The sequence below is a fragment of the Rissa tridactyla genome, chromosome Z (assembly GCF_028500815.1).
Source record: "Rissa tridactyla isolate bRisTri1 chromosome Z, bRisTri1.patW.cur.20221130, whole genome shotgun sequence".
Classification (NCBI taxonomy): domain Eukaryota; kingdom Metazoa; phylum Chordata; class Aves; order Charadriiformes; family Laridae; genus Rissa; species Rissa tridactyla.
Genome location: NC_071497.1, coordinates 77,676,692 through 77,693,753, shown reverse-complemented (window position 1 = coordinate 77,693,753; position 17,062 = coordinate 77,676,692). Strand labels below are relative to the sequence as shown.

General features: G+C 38.5%; 1 protein-coding gene and 1 non-coding gene across 13 annotated transcripts in view; both read right to left on the bottom strand.

The window, feature by feature from the left end:
* UBAP2 (ubiquitin associated protein 2) overlaps nucleotides 1-17,062 on the bottom strand; it is a 159,174-nt gene that overhangs the window by 91,069 nt on the left and 51,043 nt on the right. For 6 of the 12 annotated variants that reach the window (XM_054186417.1, XM_054186420.1, XM_054186419.1 and 3 more), the window contains 7 exons: nucleotides 13,873-13,932; nucleotides 12,633-12,685; nucleotides 6,983-7,050; nucleotides 4,950-5,139; nucleotides 3,521-3,737; nucleotides 1,818-2,092; nucleotides 500-678 (listed from right to left, as the gene is read on the bottom strand). In XM_054186417.1, coding sequence (XP_054042392.1) covers nucleotides 500-678; nucleotides 1,818-2,092; nucleotides 3,521-3,737; nucleotides 4,950-5,139; nucleotides 6,983-7,050; nucleotides 12,633-12,685; nucleotides 13,873-13,932 — 1,042 coding nt within the window. The remainder of the gene's footprint in view (nucleotides 1-499; nucleotides 679-1,817; nucleotides 2,093-3,520; nucleotides 3,738-4,949; nucleotides 5,140-6,982; nucleotides 7,051-12,632; nucleotides 12,686-13,872; nucleotides 13,933-17,062) is intronic. The other 6 variants (XM_054186410.1, XM_054186411.1, XM_054186412.1 and 3 more) reach the window with 3 other exon arrangements.
* LOC128903141 (small nucleolar RNA SNORD121A) lies at nucleotides 995-1,079 on the bottom strand. The gene has a single exon (XR_008464032.1). It is a non-coding gene; the product is annotated as a small nucleolar RNA SNORD121A (small nucleolar RNA).

Here is a 17,062-nt window from a genome sequence, read left to right as displayed (position 1 = left end):
GAAAAAAAAATGGGTTACTGGTATGTTGGCATTTATAGTTGGCTATTTTAGCACTTCAGTAAGAGCTTCTGCATACTGAAAGCCTGGCTTCTTTTCTCATCCCATAGGAGCATCAGATCTGTAATCTGGTGCCAATCTAATGACATACAAGGGTCATCTCTCCTGGATCAAAAGCAGAAAAATCTGGGTTGTGAGGGAAAAATCCTCAAACAAATTTGAAAATCAGGACAATTAAACATGAGAAAGAATTCTATACAGGGTAGCTTATTATAAGGCTAGTTACATTCATGTCACCTACAGCTTCACATCGACCCATCTGCAGAGATTTGGTTATCGTTAAGAAAGAAATTTCTCCCTTAACATGCCCTCCACAGAAAACACTTAGCCTTACATGTCATCATATTTCCCCCTCCTCTTACACGGTTACTGTGCCTTGATGTTTTTGGTACAAATTTGACCCCCTAAAGAAGACATGTAAGAACGCACAAGGGGAACTCACACGTACTTTACAGATTTTGAGTACAAGCTATTGTTAGTCGCCTGGCTGGTATTCTCATTGCTTGAAGTTGATCCAAACTCTGGGAGTGCAGGCTCTGATCCAAACTCCAGAGCTCCAAACTGAACATTTAACCCTGTCACATCCGCTGATCCAGGCATCTCCACTGCAGAGGCAGGAATCTTAAAGAAGGGAAAAAAAGCCATAATTCCTTTGCATGTACTATCTGTATTAAAGATATCAGTAACTGAGACTCTCCCCCCTCCCTTTACTACAGGCTTCTTCAGTTACTGTCTCAGCCTTCACTGCTAACTAGATCTGCGATAAGCTCCCCATTTACTTCACATAAATTAACTACATTCTTGTAAACTGAAATAAATTCATTGATTCTGTGCCCCAATCTGGAGCTGGAAGAGTAAGCCATATTATTCTACAATATAAAAGCGTCAACTGTGTCCCTCTCCTTCAGCCAACATTCATCTTGTGGCTACTAAGTCAACCCAAAACATTCAGCAACAGTCATTTTCCACACAGAGCAACCAGATATGTCCTTGGAAAAGAAAAACATCACTGTACTTCGGACCTAAAAACTATCCATCTTAGAATTTACTGCTGTATAAACAAGAAATATACCATGGTCTTTGCTCTCCTTCTCCCTAACAATTTACATATGGAACAGAATGATCGAATCATTTAGGTTGGAAGGGACCTTTAAGATCATTGAATCCAACCATCAACCTAAAGCTGCAAAGTCCACCACTAAACAATGTTCCTCAGCACTACATCTACCCATCTTTTAAATACCTCCAGGGATGGCGACTCATTCACTTCCCTGGGCAGCCTGTTCCAATGCCTGATTAACCCTTTTAGTGAAGAAGTTTTTCCTAATACCCAATCTAAACCTCCCCAGATGCAACTTGAGGCCATTTCCTCTGGTCCTATCACCTTTGACTTGGGAGAAGAGACCAACCCCCACCTCGCTACACCCTCTTTTCAGGTAGCTGTAGAGAGCGACGAGGTCTCCCCTCAGCCTCCTTTTCTCCAGGCTGAACAACCCCAGCTCCCTTAGCACTCCTTGGAAGACTTGTGCTCCAGATCCCTCACCAGCTTTGTTGCCCTTCTCTGGACCTGCTCCAGCACCTCAATGTCTGTCTTGTAAGTGAGAGTCCCAAAACTGAACACGGTATTCAAGGGGCAGCCTCACCAGTGCCTAGTAGAGGGGGACAATCACTGCCCTAGTCCTGCTGGCCACACTATTCCTGATAAAAGCTTTTGTACACTTTCACATTTACTAATGACAAGCCACCACTCAATTACCCACCTTGGATGCTGGAGCTATCCTCCGTTTTGGTGGTTTTATCTGTTTCTGCTGGGTTTGATTGGCAGTCACTGTCTGGTTATCCATAGATAGAGTGGGGAGCTGTAACATTTTGCTGACAGCTGTAGAGGTGTCTACTGGTGATGGCTCACGGAGTTTTACCTGGGGGGAGAAGGACTCCAGCCCAGGAGGAGGAACAGGGACTGCCTGCGTTTGTTGTTGCTGTCGCTGGGTCAGCTGGCTCAGAACTGGGGATGGATCAGGCTGGGATTTAAAGTCTGGTCAGCATTGGGAAAAAACAAATAACAAATTAAAATGTTAAACACTGCTCTTCACACTTCTACTCTTCATGAAGGAATCTCGGTGATCTGACATACTCGACAGCTAAGATTTTATAGCATCTGAAGGTCTCTTTCAGACATCACATGAGTTTCACATTGAATACCACCACTGCAATAATAAGACCAACATACTGATATTGATATTCTCTAAATATAAACAACTCTGGGCAAGAATTATTCAGCTTTCTTCAAAAATATGACAACAAACCTACCCATACAGTCACATAATATTACCACACATTAGTCCTCAAAAACTCTTCTGGATTATTTTAATCAAAGATTGCAAGTTTCACTGTAATTAAGTGTGCCGATTGATTGAGATTACTTCTAAGGAGTCTGGAGTTGCAATTTAGAGGTATTATGAGTTCGGATTTCCTGCCCCTACAAAGGAGAAAATTTTCAACACAAATAGGAAGTCATCTACCATCTCAATCTGGCTGAAAGTCAAGACACACTGGACATTGACAGTTTTTTTCCAAGTGTTTCCCTTTCGTATTTTTCAGAGCACCAGTCAACAACTGTAGGAGATCCACAACATTTGCAATGTGAAGGGTTTTTTATTCAGTTGGTAAACTGCATTAGAAAGCAACTTAAAAGGTACATACACATTTTTTTCAGAATTGATGCATGTAAAAGATTATAACTGCTTCCAAATCGTCTGCTTATCTGTCTGGAAACATATACACACACACATGAGATAGACAGAAGAGCTATCACTCTTCACAGTGAACGTACTGCTAGGAACTACACTGCAAAAATCAAGTTTGTGTCATTTTCACTGTTTCTACTAATTTTACTCAATTAAATGAAAAATCCATACAATTATGAATAGACAAAATGGGTAACCTACATCATTCTCAGCACACTAGGGAAGGAACACTGAGATGTGATGCACATTAGGAAGAAATTATAATAGTACTCATTCAAAATTCATGTAATGGCTAGAAGAAAAACACTCGGGGAAAAAAAGACAAAATATGGTACAACCTTATACTCAGCTAGAAGCAGCATAGGCACAATGAAAATAAGTATTTTCCAGGATTTGGTGAGAGACAAAGTCACGTCAAAGTTCCACTTAAATATTCAAGCCCGTTACATCAAAGATGTCATTACATGAAAGCTTAACAACTTCTAAAGATACAACGACTTTTATGGATAGGCTTAAGCCTATCAAAACTTAGTTTGTGATACACTCATAACGTCTATTACCAGCCAGTAAGCGTAACTCTTACAATGTTGTAACAAAATGTATTATTAGAATTACATTTTTTTAAAAAAGGTCTTTTCATTAAGGCCATTTTAAACTGTCACTAGTCAAAGAAATCTTACGGGCTAACAGAGAGAAAGCTATGTCAGAGTACTTACCAAACTGACTAAGGACTGATGACTGGGTAATGGGCGGTTTCAGATCCCAGGATGATGTTGTAGTTGCGGTAGTGGTGGTAGAGCTATTATTGTTGTTTTGTTGAGAGGTAAATTGACCCAATCCTGGAGATTTCAACTGGTCTAAGATTTGGGATCCAGTAGAGTTGGGCAATTTAGAGGATCCAAGTTCTCCAAAGCCAGAACAAAGAACTGCAGACTACCAAAAGACAAAAAAGTAGAGGGGAGGGAGCGGAGTTCAGTATTTAATAAATAATTTTAACATAGCCACGGGGTCAGTGCCTACAGCTGCTATTTGGCAGCAACTAAAACCTCTTCAGCCCTAGATTACTAACAAATGACCAATAAAAAAATACAGCAGTTGTAGCATATGGCCAGATCCACTCTGATTATCATCGATACAACTTCCACCACTGTGACTGCAACAACTTCACTACAAGAAAGACACTGAGGTGCTGGAGCAGGTCCAGAGAAGGGCAACAAAGCTGGTGAGGGATCTGGAGCACAAGTCTTCCAAGGAGCGCTAAGGGAGCTGGGGTTGTTCAGCCTGGAGAAAAGGAGGCTGAGGGGAGACCTCGTCGCTCTCTACAACTGCCTGAAAAGAGGGTGTAGCGAGGTGGGGGTTGGTCTCTTCTCCCAAGTCAAAGGTGATAGGACCAGAGGAAATGGCCTCAAGTTGCGTCCGGGGAGGTTTAGATTGGATATTAGGAAAAACTTCTTCACTAAAAGGGTTAATCAAGCATTGGAACAGGCTGCCCAGGGAAGCGAATGAGTCGCCATCCCTGGAGGTATTTAAAAGATGGGTAGATGTAGTGCTGAGGAACATTGTTTAGTGGTGGACTTTGCAGCTTTAGGTTGATGGTTGGATTCAATGATCTTAAAGGTCCCTTCCAACCTAGATGATTCTATGAATACTGATTTACTTGAAACCATGCATCTTAAAATAGTATATCTTTACTAATAGTTGAACTAATTTTCAGAGAATAAATGTAAGAGCATAATTTCAAGCCCTCACAATTGACTCAGAAATAGCCAGGTTTCCATAAAAAGCAGTCAGATATGTACTTGTAAATAACACATCATAGTTTTCTGGCATAGAACTCCTAACTATAAACAAATTATTACATCCTAAATCAGCATGCAGTAAACGCATCTGCTCTCTACTCAAAAATTAATACAAGTACTTCATGTAAACCGAGAAACAATCACTTGGCAAAACCAGAAAAACATAAACCTTTTTGTGTGTCTTTGTGAATGTAAGCAATGGAATCCTTAATTCCATTCTTTCAACATTTGCAACCTGATTTTTACAAATACTGAAACATCTCATGTAATGACCAGTACTGGAAAAATTGTTTAACCTGAAATATTTACTCATGAAGAATATTTAGAAAGCTTAAGACAGTTTTACCAGGCTTTGAGAAGAATAAGATTTTACAGCACTGGAGCTGCCAGTTCCTGATGCCATCTGGGTGCTGTGCTGAGAATTTGTGAAGACTAGGGCTTGGCCAAAGGTCTGCTGCTGGGGAGCCTCAAAAGAGTTGCCTTCTGTCTCTTGGGCAGAAGTCACAGGCTTTTGAAGTAGTGTTACCAAATCAATGCTGTAAGAAAAAGCAAAGTTTGGCTGCAATAAACACGCTGATTAGGCTGCACTGAAACTGAAGAACACACTAACAATACCAAAGCTGCCATACTGGCAACAGAATTATTTCTGATTAACAGTCTTTTCAAATATTGCTTGTCTACCATATAAAAAGAGGTAGAATAGAAGGGGTTTGCCAGAAAGTATTATTCTGCTATCTGAAACCTTTCACTACAGTTTGAAAAGAGTGCAAAGATAATTTCTATTCTAAGATTATCAAATTTATAACATCATGCATCACATAAATAAGCTATATGATTAACATAACCAAGTAACTGGCAACAAGTCATAAAAGATACATTATGTTTAAGTGGATCCTGTCTGCAAGCCCATTATATATATATTAATAATCCACATTTTCTGTATATGATGCTATCGCTTTAAAAACAGCAGGGGATCAAAGTCCTACGACTGTATAAGTTGGGTATGAGGACAGTAAAGAATAAAGTTACACATGCAGTGTAACTGAGCGAATATGTGATGATACGGAAGTCAAAAGCAGCAGAAATAAAAGCTAAGTTTCTCAGATAGTAGGCACATATTCAAAATTACTCTACCACACATACCTGAGAAGGATAAGAAACACGAATTTTCTTATATTTAGCACGGTTTACTAACCTCTACCACATGTTTAGCATGGCTTACTAGCCCCTAGCACACATTTATCACTGGTTTACCCACGGAAAAGCAAAGCATTCTGACAGTAAAAGAAATCTACTCCAAAAACCCTGACTTAAGTTTATCCTAAAGATACTGCAGGCTTGGGCTGAAGAGCTGCTTCTCCAGCACTTTTATTAGCATAGATTTCTTAATGCCCACACCTTTCTTATGGCAAGTATAATACAATAAAAAAAATTAAAAAAAAACCCAACCAAACAAAAGCCACACCCCACAATTTGAGTTGATGAACTGAAATATTTTCTAACATAATTTGAGGGACATCTACCAGAAGAATATTTGCATTAGAACAATGAAAATGTGAGCATATCACCTTTAAGAATGAAAGGAATATAAATTGTAGACCAACTGACACCATGCCTCCTCCAGATCACATCACTGTTGTAAGGGAAATTTTGCTGCAGTCCGGAGTACAGTAGTATGGCTGTATCAGGATGTTTGGGACCACTAGGCCATCTACTTTTCAGGTCTCACGCTATCCAACTACTGTAGTCTTCATCACCCAACTTTAACCCTCTCTCCTGAAACCTGAGGCTAACACAGGCAAGTGATTCCACAACATCATCGGCCAGGCATTTGGTGAAGACAGAGGCAAGCACAGGAAGGCAGCAACTGCCATATTTTTGGTTCTCTACCTGAACTCTTTATCATCAGTTAAGGCAAGTAATTGTGACGCTTACCAGGAAATTCACCTTCTTACCAATGCAAGCTTTTCTGTTAACACGTTTGCCAAAGCACTATGTTCTGAATATTTTCTGTATCTACAGGGGCAGGCTTCCCATTTTCTGGACAACCAAGCCAAAGCTTCCTTTTCAGCAGTACAAAAACTTCTCTTCCCAGCTACTTTTGTTTCTGCCTGTAAGCAGCCTTTGTGCAGAAGACAGGGTCTTCTCAGTATTATGCTTGTGGATTTGGCAAGTTTCACTCCACTTCTGTAGTCAATAATAAGTAACACAAGAATGCACAAAAGCAACGATTTGCAAACAAAGCTTTCGCAATTTTTAAATTAGCTTGACCAATCTGTGACCAGGGCTGCCCTGTGTTTTATTCAACATTTTATATATGCAAGCTAACTTTGCTTCACCAAGCAGAAGGTAGAGGGAAAACATGGAAAAAGAGCCTACCTTTGCCCAGGAGTCACATGATTCTCAGCCGGAACAGAGGAAGCAGTGAAGACTTTTGTTTCAGAAAGCTGAAAAAGAAAGGGGAGGGGGAGGTATTTCAATCATACACACCCTGACACTTCACTGCTGCAACATCTGCAAAATTCCACCTTGCTCATGCACTTTCAAGATAAAAGTCAAACTACCATTACAACCAGCTCTGCTTAAAAAGACAAAAACATATAGCCAAACTTTAGCAAAGTCTTCTCCATAGAATCAAGTACCAATTTAATTAAAAGCATTAGAAAATTTGATCTGCTGAACAATATGGTATACTGATGTAACTACATCAGCTTGAGCAACAGTTTAACTGAAACATACACCAGTAGAAAGTAATTGACATGGCAGCTGGTATATCATCAGTGTAAAGATACCTTGAGCAGACATAATTTAGGACTCCATAGAGCAGCTCTGATAAATCTTGTTGCAAAAGTCCAACTCATTGCCCCATTCCCTCTCATTTAATGTATCCCTGAGTTTTACATTTCAGCTCACACCACCAGCGGAGGCAGTTTTGCACTGAGGTATGTACAGTGAACTAGCATTCATAGTTCCTTGTTGGCATTTCTGCTAGGGGCAGCAATAACATCTTAAACCAATTTCTCTGCGAGCACAAGATCAAAAACAATAAAGGGAGAAGGAGAACCATGTACTAGTGTAACCAGTCAGACCATCCACAGCAGAAAACTGTACTGCTTTCACTATGCTGTTACAATACAACAGACACTTGCACAGTTAGCTGGGGAAGGGGAGCTGGTTGGTTAGGGTTCTGGGGGGAAAGGGGGTGATTCTGCTTTCTAGGGGGGTTGGTTCTTTACTGGTTTGTTTTGGGAATTTTTTTTTAATAGCTTTTTTTTTTTTTAGAAAATAGTAGTTAAACAGCTGCAACTTCCTAGGGCTAATTATTTCTATTGAGAGGAATCCTTGCAAGCCAGAACAGGTCTTAGGCCAGTACACATCAGGTTTAAAAATCTGCACATATAATGGTTATATTATAAATTAAATTTTCAAAAAATAACCCTTAACTACTTTGGTGTATCTTTGTATTTAGACTGAAGAATAACTGACCTACTCAAACACTCACATAGAATCCCTTTAGAATGTGACATTTGAATACAGGTCTTCCAGGAAATTATGCATTTTTAGTTGCATACATTGTTAGCAGATGAGTTTAAAGGACATCACAGACATGAGCCAATTTCATCTGCCATCCCATGGGCAGCTCTACTGAAACCACATATATCCCTGGACACAGTCACTGTTGATTTAAGCAGGATACACAAGGTCTGACTGGGAGCAAATCACTTACCGCTCAGAGGCAAAGTTCAAGTGTTCCATGTAGTCTCCTAGCACCCACTTATGTACAACACACTGTCTCACAAAAAAATGAGTACCATTGCAGTTCCCCCCTCCACTTCCTTCCTTTCCCTTGCTGTGAATACAATTTATTTTAATCCCATCTTTCTGGAACACAACTCTGTCCTGTGCATATTGCTGCCAGCCCACAACTCTATGTACTGGCCAAAACACAGAAAGAAGATTCAACTCAAGCATATTTCCAACTAAAAAGGCTGTTTCTCTATTGTTGAGCCCTTTCCCCACTGTACGTGTTATTTTAGAACAGTGTGTGCTGTAGTTTTTGTGGTGTTATGAGATTCCTGCATTATATGGCATGGGGAGGTCAGCTAATGACACAAGCAGCAGCCTATGGTCTGCAATCCCTTGGTTAAATATTAAATTCTTCATAATGTCAACAGTTTCTTACACTCACATAATCTAGGATAAGACTAACTGTGGCCAAAACACTGATGAATCCTTAAAACTAAGTAAACCAAGGAGCCTGAGGATGTTTGTGACAACACAAAAGCATGCTTGACGTATCATATGAGAGAGGAAATGTTCTCTTCAAGTGAACCAAGCATGCAAAACAAAAGTCTCCAGCTACCACCTCAGTTATATTGAAATTTACACTATACCTTGTGGCAAACTCCACACCATAAATTCCAATCAAGCACTTAATTCAGAAGTCTGCTGGGATTACAGCATTTGTCAAAACACATACTTCGTGCAGCAGCAGTTGAAAAGTTTTATTACACAAATGTATTTAGTATTTATCTTAGAAGTATTATTGGCTCCTAACAAAGTCATTTACGCTCACCGAACACTACATTTGCAAATCTTTTACTGAGGCTCTGGCATTTTCCCAGAACTGAATGAACAGTTGTGAACCTTTTGCAAACACTGGCCTCACAAGGGCATTTCCTTTATCTGCAGTGAAATGCCTGTGCTTTTCCGCTCCTGTTCCCATGATAAAAATCATTCACCAATCATCAGACAGACAATATATTTAATAACTAGCCCCCAGCTCCCACAGCCAGTTGATAGGTGAGGAGAACAAGAAAATATACTCCAGCATCCTCATAAAAACTCAACATCAAGAAATCAGAAATAACAAACCCTTATTACTGTTATGTTATAAAGTACTGAAATAAAAGAAATTAAAATAAATTTTTGTGTTGCTTCCTGATAAAGGAAACACTTCCACCAAAATACACTTCTTTGTTTTCTTTGGTTTTTTTTAAGTGTTGCTGTTGTTCCAACTAGAAACTAAGACTACCCATATCGTACAGAAAAGGTTTGCCTTCATCCACTTTCCAGCAATTAGTATGTATTCTATTTCTCCCCTTCTAATAGCTTCTGTTGTTGTTTATCCAGTAGATCATGACAGCAATTTTAAGAGGAAAAACCAGAGCCATCTACATACAGTACCTCAGCATTTTCTGGTCCTTCACTGTCTATGTCCTGAATTTCCCTTTAAGAAAATACAACCTCCTATTTTCACTGCAACTGCTTTTCACCCTATTTAAGAGCATGTTGACAACCTACTATACTTGCTCAAAACTCACTACTAAAGATCTATACTTGCTCAAAACTCACTACTAAAGATAAATACCAGACAGGACTATTAGATTACAAAAATCTAATCCTTCTCAGGTCAAACAACATTAAATTTCACTGATCTGCTCCTAACTTGTATCTGACTAGAGAAGACCACATTTAAACAAAAATACTCTTCAAAAAAACACCTGGTCTTTATCTGCAGAGAGATACATCAGCTTATTTGGTTATTTTAATCATTAGTCATGCTGCCAGAACTGTTTATTAGACTCTTAAATGCCTGGATCCATTTTCCAGCCACAGGTTCATATTATGCCCTTTTCTACTAGACTAAAACCAGAGCCCATTATATGCTAATAAAGCAACCTTTTCAGATTCAGGAAACTAAGAATCTCACTCTCAAGCACCTCTTCTATCAGTAAGTAATTTTCAGCTATTTTCCACAACTTTTGTTTTGTAAAAGCAATGAATAATTGTATGCAGTATTTCAGAATCAAGTTCAGGAGTGTCCACATACAGAAATATAAGTCAAGAATGATTAAGAGACAGCAAAGAGTACCTACAGGCAGAAAGACTACAATAGCTTTTTTTGCCATAGCATCTGTTTTGGAGATCATGCTGAGCTGTTCTTTTTTCATCATCCACTACAATCCTGAAAATTTATCAGTTGCTGCTTTCCAGAAAACAGCCCCTTGTTTTGGAGGTGTGCCTCTATTCCTATAAAATAAGTGGCCACTTAGCTATAATAAAGCGTTTGAGCAGGTCAAGTCTAGCAGTGGTCTAGCTTTCTCTGCATGACTGGCTTACTTTTAATTGCCATTCCAATAATTTTTGCATTTCCCACACATTTTATTCAGAAGTAATTTTATTTTTACTTCCAAACCATTGATAAGTGGGCCTGGGACTGGATTCCTTTACAGCCCTCCTAGAAATGGCCACGTTCAGTAAGGGTCCTCCAGCAAAAGATTTATTTGCTGAAATTTGCAAGGCAGATATTAATCCACTTAATGTGTTTTGTGATACCATGTAATTATTTTTAGAACAAAAGATGGAGATCAAATCTCTTACAAGAACATACTCTATCTTCACAGTTAACTCCTAATTTATTTAGAGACTAGGATCAAGTTTATTTAAAATGGACCTATTTTCCATAAAACTACACTGAATGGCACAAGCTGTATTCTTATATTTCTATTTTTTTTAAATCAGATGATTCAATTTTTCCTTTATTTTTCCCCCAGGGATGTTTTTGGCTAATTTGTCTGCAGCTCACCATTTCATTCACTCTTTCTGAACATCAGCGCATGAACAACCTTCTCCTAGGTTACAGGGATTTTTCCAGCACTCTAAAATTAATAAAAATTAACAACAGGCTAGAGATTTCATCTGCTGCTCTTTCAAGATTCATGTGCTAATTACTCAGGTTTAATAATTAATTTTAAAAAATTCTCTCCCCAGTCAGCATTGGCTCAACACCCCTCCTGTACTAACATTGCTATATTGTACCAGCATCAAACAGGGGTGAGAAACAAGGCCAGCAATTTTCACCATCCTTAGCCCTTAGGTTACCTCTAGCATACGCTGCAGAAATAGAGGACAGGTTTTAAAAAATATGACAGCTTTTGATAGCCGTAACTGATAGAGAAAACCTACAAATTTTAGAGTTTCTTTTCATTTTCTCGAAAGACACACCCCTCTCATTAGATAAGGACAGAGTTTTCATATCTGTTATACAATATATTCACACACTCCTAGGGATAACACTGACATGCCACCCTACCGCAGGGGGCAAAAAGGATGACTTTCTAGAGAATCTCTTACTCTGCTGAAAATAAACTGGCAATAATGGATAGTCCTATAAAAGATGAAAAACTTCTTAAAAGCTAAGTTTCCCTTTCCCTTTTTCTTGTTACCTCGTTTGTGTTCTGAACTGCTTAAACTCTAATACAATAACTAAAAACTTAAAATCACAAATGCACTTTTCACACATGATGATCACAAATGCCAACTACTTTGCAGACATGAAGACTAAAAAACAAGAACCAAAACTATTGTTGTACTTCAGACAACACATCATGATGAAACAACAAGAATGAAGCAATTAAGTGCTAACTTCAGCATACTACTATCTGTTTTGTTTAATATTATGAACATGACGTGGACTAAGTGGAACAATTACGCAGATTTTAAACAAAAAGCATGAAATGAGGAGTCTAAAGTTGATAATAAGCTTCAGCACTTCATTACATAAAAGTCATGTGATAATATGGCTATAAATCCCTACACAATAGGAGGGGGAAATATGCGGTTAACACCTATCAGCATTTAGCAGTGGAGTATTATGATTCACAAATACTTAATTTGGGATAAAACTTAAAATTTTATTAACTATGTATTATCCACCAGCCAAATACATTAATATTTATTAATTCAATTTTATTTAAAAATAAACTTTTTTATATATACACACACACATATATATGTGTATATATATAAATATATGTGTATGTATATATAAATATGTGTGTATATATATACACACATATATAAAATATATATATAAAAAAACAGGAATTGCAGCGAGAAACACAGTGAGAAGTACCACTGTCTGCATACAGCAATGTACTTCTTCGAACATTTAGTTTTTGAAGACAACAGAGAAACTCTGAAAAAGGTAAATAAGCAATCAGTCTATCCAACAAGGTACACTTACATCTTCATTCCAGTCTTCTGCTGTCCATTCTTCTATTGAGTTTTTCCATGCTCCTATTGTAATTTAGGAAAGGAAAGAAACCAGTTACAAGCTAAAAGCACAATGTCATATTTCAACCCTTCTGATTTATATGCAAAACTGTTTTCATTAGTAGTGGAACACAAAGCAAGAAGATGGTGATTGAAAACATGGGAAGCTCTAGAAAAGTGGTCTGCAGATTTAAAGTTTTTGGAGTTTTTTTTTTCCCCCTTTAATTTCTAATTTCAGGAATTTCTTAGCCATTACGGTACCAGACATAATTTGTATGAATGCATGTCTGCAACCAGTGATTAATTCCAAACATTGGAAGAACTTCCTCCTACATTCCCAATGACAGTGAGAGGTTACTTGGCCCTCCCATGAGATCTCTCAGTTTCACGCCCAAATTCACACAGAGTCTGAACAAAAAACAACCACAATACCTGCTCTGACATCCATAATCCTGCTTCCAATATACTCAAATTCAAGACCCAAGCTATGCCTCTGGAGGCTCCTTTCCACCTGTTAACTCTCTCCTCAGAACAGAACCAACCCAACCCTTTCCCCTGCTAGAGTAATTTTATTTTAAAACATATATAGTTCATATAAAGGCAGCAGAAGAGTCAGTAAGCTTCCACTGTAGCTGCAAAACACTTATTGCTGTAACTTGTGGCAGAGTTTATTTGTTAAACACTGGAGCACAGTGCCTAGTCCACAGCATGAGGCAATGGGAAAACTACAGGAAACAATCCTACAGATGCAAAAACCTGATCCTTTCCACAGGAAACAGCAGACACAGACATGCAAGAGCAATAAATGGACTGAAGGCCTTGCCCACCAGCATAAGCATAGGGAAGGTTATCCCAGCAATAACCACAGCTTTCATTTAAACTACAAAACCACAAGCGAAGAAAACACCAGCAGTAAAGTTCCTGCTACCATCACCTTTGCTCAAGTACAAAAGCAGAAGAACTACTGGTTTAATCATCTCCTTTTACTTAACCAGGAACCCTCTGAAACACGTTAATCCAGACACAAGACCCCTGAAGACAGCATCAAACCCAGTTCATACTATTGCCATCACTATATTAGCACATTCTTTTCTACATCTTTACAAAACAGCATCTTGGGCAGGGAAGGGTGGAATGGCACTAACCCCGTGAGGCGAACAGGCCTACCACGCAGATACACACACAGTGAGGAGAAGAGGGGGGGTTTATACCTTGGAATCCAAAATTATTTTGCAGGTCCTGAGCAAGGTAACATCCACTCTTTGTTGGCTCTGTGGAGCAATACAGAGTTGCCTAAACATCACGTGCTCACATTTTTCCAAGCAGCCCCCCAACTAGGAGGTTTCTACATGCTGCAAAATCTCGAGGCACTTGAAAAATAACTAATAATAATATCCCAGCACAGCAAAATTACTACAATGCCTCAAATTTCTAATTCATGCATTTCCACAGAAATTTTGGAAAGGAGAAAAGACCAATGAGCAGCAGAGAAACAGTTGATTCTTTTTGCCTTCTCCTGACCACCACAGGATCCCTTCCTCTGATATTTCTTCTTTAAAGAAATACATCCTGGTATTTGCACTGCTTATACATATCTCCCACCAATAACAGCAAGGCCTGTGTCTGTAGATGACAAACCTCATGTTGGTGCCAGAACTCTAAGAATGGAGCTCAGAGTCTGCCAAAGAAACATAGAAAGAAACATAAAAAGACAAATCAAGCCCAACTTTTGAGAATTCCCCACCACCTTTGGGAGACCAAACCTGCTTGGACTAACATTTGTGACACTTTCCTGATATGCAGTTTAAACTTTTATCTGTTGCTCCAACTTATGATCATGGTTCTGTGCATTTACTCTTTTTAAATACAGAGCATGACCCTTCATCCTTTTATTAGTTTACACAAGCTCCTAAGTTTATTACTGCAGCTTCTTAACATTGCCTTCCCACATCAATCCTTAGAGCCTCAGTTATTTCACTGCTCTTCTCTGCATTAAATCCAGTTTGCTAACATCTTCCTCCTATTGATGGGACTCTAAGTCCAATCTTGCCACAAGTGTATCAATTTCCTTTTAATCCAAAATCCACCTTGGCATTATTGCAACTCCATATATCCTCTTCCCAACCTTTACCCCCATGCCTTGCAAAGCATCACAATTTAAGAGTTCTCTGTTTTCCACTGAACTTATGCTTTGTGTTTTCAAGGATCCTTGCCATAGCAACTTCAACCTAGATGGCTCAGTGACTCTCTCCTGTTTCCCTTTGTAACACGTTCAGTTTTAGAAAGTTATAAAGCCAATAAAAAGTACACTATATGTTTTTGGTAAGCCTTCAGCTATTTTCTTCCATTTCCTCACTTCCTATCATAGTATTTTTCTTCCCTTTTTTGAATAATCAGCCATAGATATTAGACCCCAAATAATTTTATTTTGGTCTATCCTAAACATGTAGTAAACCTTTCCTTCTGGATTACATTCACATTCTAGAATAACCTGAACGTGTCCTTAAAATGTTCCTCCCGACTTTTACAGCAGTCCTTAAAAAAAAAAACAAAAACAACTTCCTTGTAACTTCCAAGGTACACAATTCCCTACTTCTTCCTTGACAGATAAACTATAATTTATTTTTTCTTTTTGTTCTTCAGTTTCAGAGTCATTTAAGGCTGCTCATAACCAAGATAAAGAAGGAAGTTTTTCCTGTGAAATTTACGAAACACTATCAAATTAGAGGTATTAGTAAATTACCAGAATACAATACCATTTTCTTAACTCACTTCGATAAGTGCCCACCTCCAACATAATTTATTTATGGTAACTGCTCTGATTTGTCATTCAGGATCTCCCATTGCCTTGTACGCTACAAAAAAGGTAAGAGACTGAACACTCAGCATGCCTGTAAGAAAATGCCAATCACACTGTTCAAGTTTATTCCTTTTGGATGAGGATTGTTCGTTTTTTTTCCTCCCACCAGTCCCTTCTCTTTGACTTTCAGTTGTACATTACGTCTATAAAAATTAGGATGGAGGAAAACTGATGCTGAATTATTTGGAATACAATTACATTTAAATGTTAGGAACTATTAAAAATTCGCCTTTTACTCTTTTTATTTCAACCAACAACACTAAATTTTAACTTCACAGAATGAGCTAGCTTTTCTACAGGATTACACGATGATGCACCTAGAAACACCTTTCATTCAGGCTACTATGAATCCTCTGGCATCTGCAACAATTTCCCAGCACTATCTTAAAGTGGAAATACTTAGTAAATACTCAGAACTCCACAGAGAGTTTAGATTTGCATGATGTCTTCAGAAAACATTTTGATAAGCAAAACTGCTTTTGTTTCACCAGGTAGTTGCCCAGTTATCTCCTTTTCAATGTAACTGGAGATGAAAGACACTAATTTTCCAAGTAGCTAGTATGAGCTGATTTTGTTTTCTTTCTTTTCAGATGAAAGAAGAAATGGGACTGGGTAATGAAGAATAAAGAGAGGGATTTCCACACTGCTCTTCCACTATGTAGACTCTTCTCTGACACCAGATAAGAGTACACTAGCCCAATTGCAGGGTTTATGGATTTCCATACATACACATCACCCTTATTCACATCTTTAGTAATTCCACATCCGTAACTAACTTGTTACTGAGACTGTTGCTTTGTAACTAACAGTGCTGTTATGTAAATTAAGGGAAAAAACTCAACAGTTGAAAACTAGTATTTGTGATTAACCAGCCAAATCAACAGCTGAACTGCTTCCAGCCCCACACCTTGTCCAACTGTCCTTCCCCTCACCGCTGCTCCCATCTTCTTTCCAACCTCCCTCTCTTCTGCTGTAGAACTAGTACCCCAGCTGCAGCCTCCTCAATAACCCTCAAGATGCCTTTGATCTAACTTTTAAAGCCTACTCTTTTTAAAGACATCTCTTCTTTTTGCCTCAGCAGCTATTTCTGACTTTCCTACGGCTTGTCTAAAGAAGACCCACTGTAAAATAAAACACTCTTCCTATAGTCACATATAGAGAGACATTTTTGTTTTGTCAGTTATGGTATCTTTTCCATTTGCACTGAAAGTAAGTTAAGATTAGCAGTAAAAAGGTACTTGGCACCAAAAAAGAACGTTTACAGTCAACTAGTTTAGTTTAAATTTCAACCAACCAAATGAGTTTGCAAGAAATACCCACACTGACACTTACTCATTCACACCCCTAAGAACCATTAATCTGACAACGACAGAGAAAATTCCCAAATGCCTTCTCTCTCACCTTCTCCACACCATGCTCCCCAACTTCCACATATATGCTTTAAGTTGTGTTACTGAAGTTCAGTGCAGTTCTCTGTGTCATGTGCACGTCACCTAACAGCAAAAATGCACTTGGCATCCAAAAAGAAGTTCCACACATCA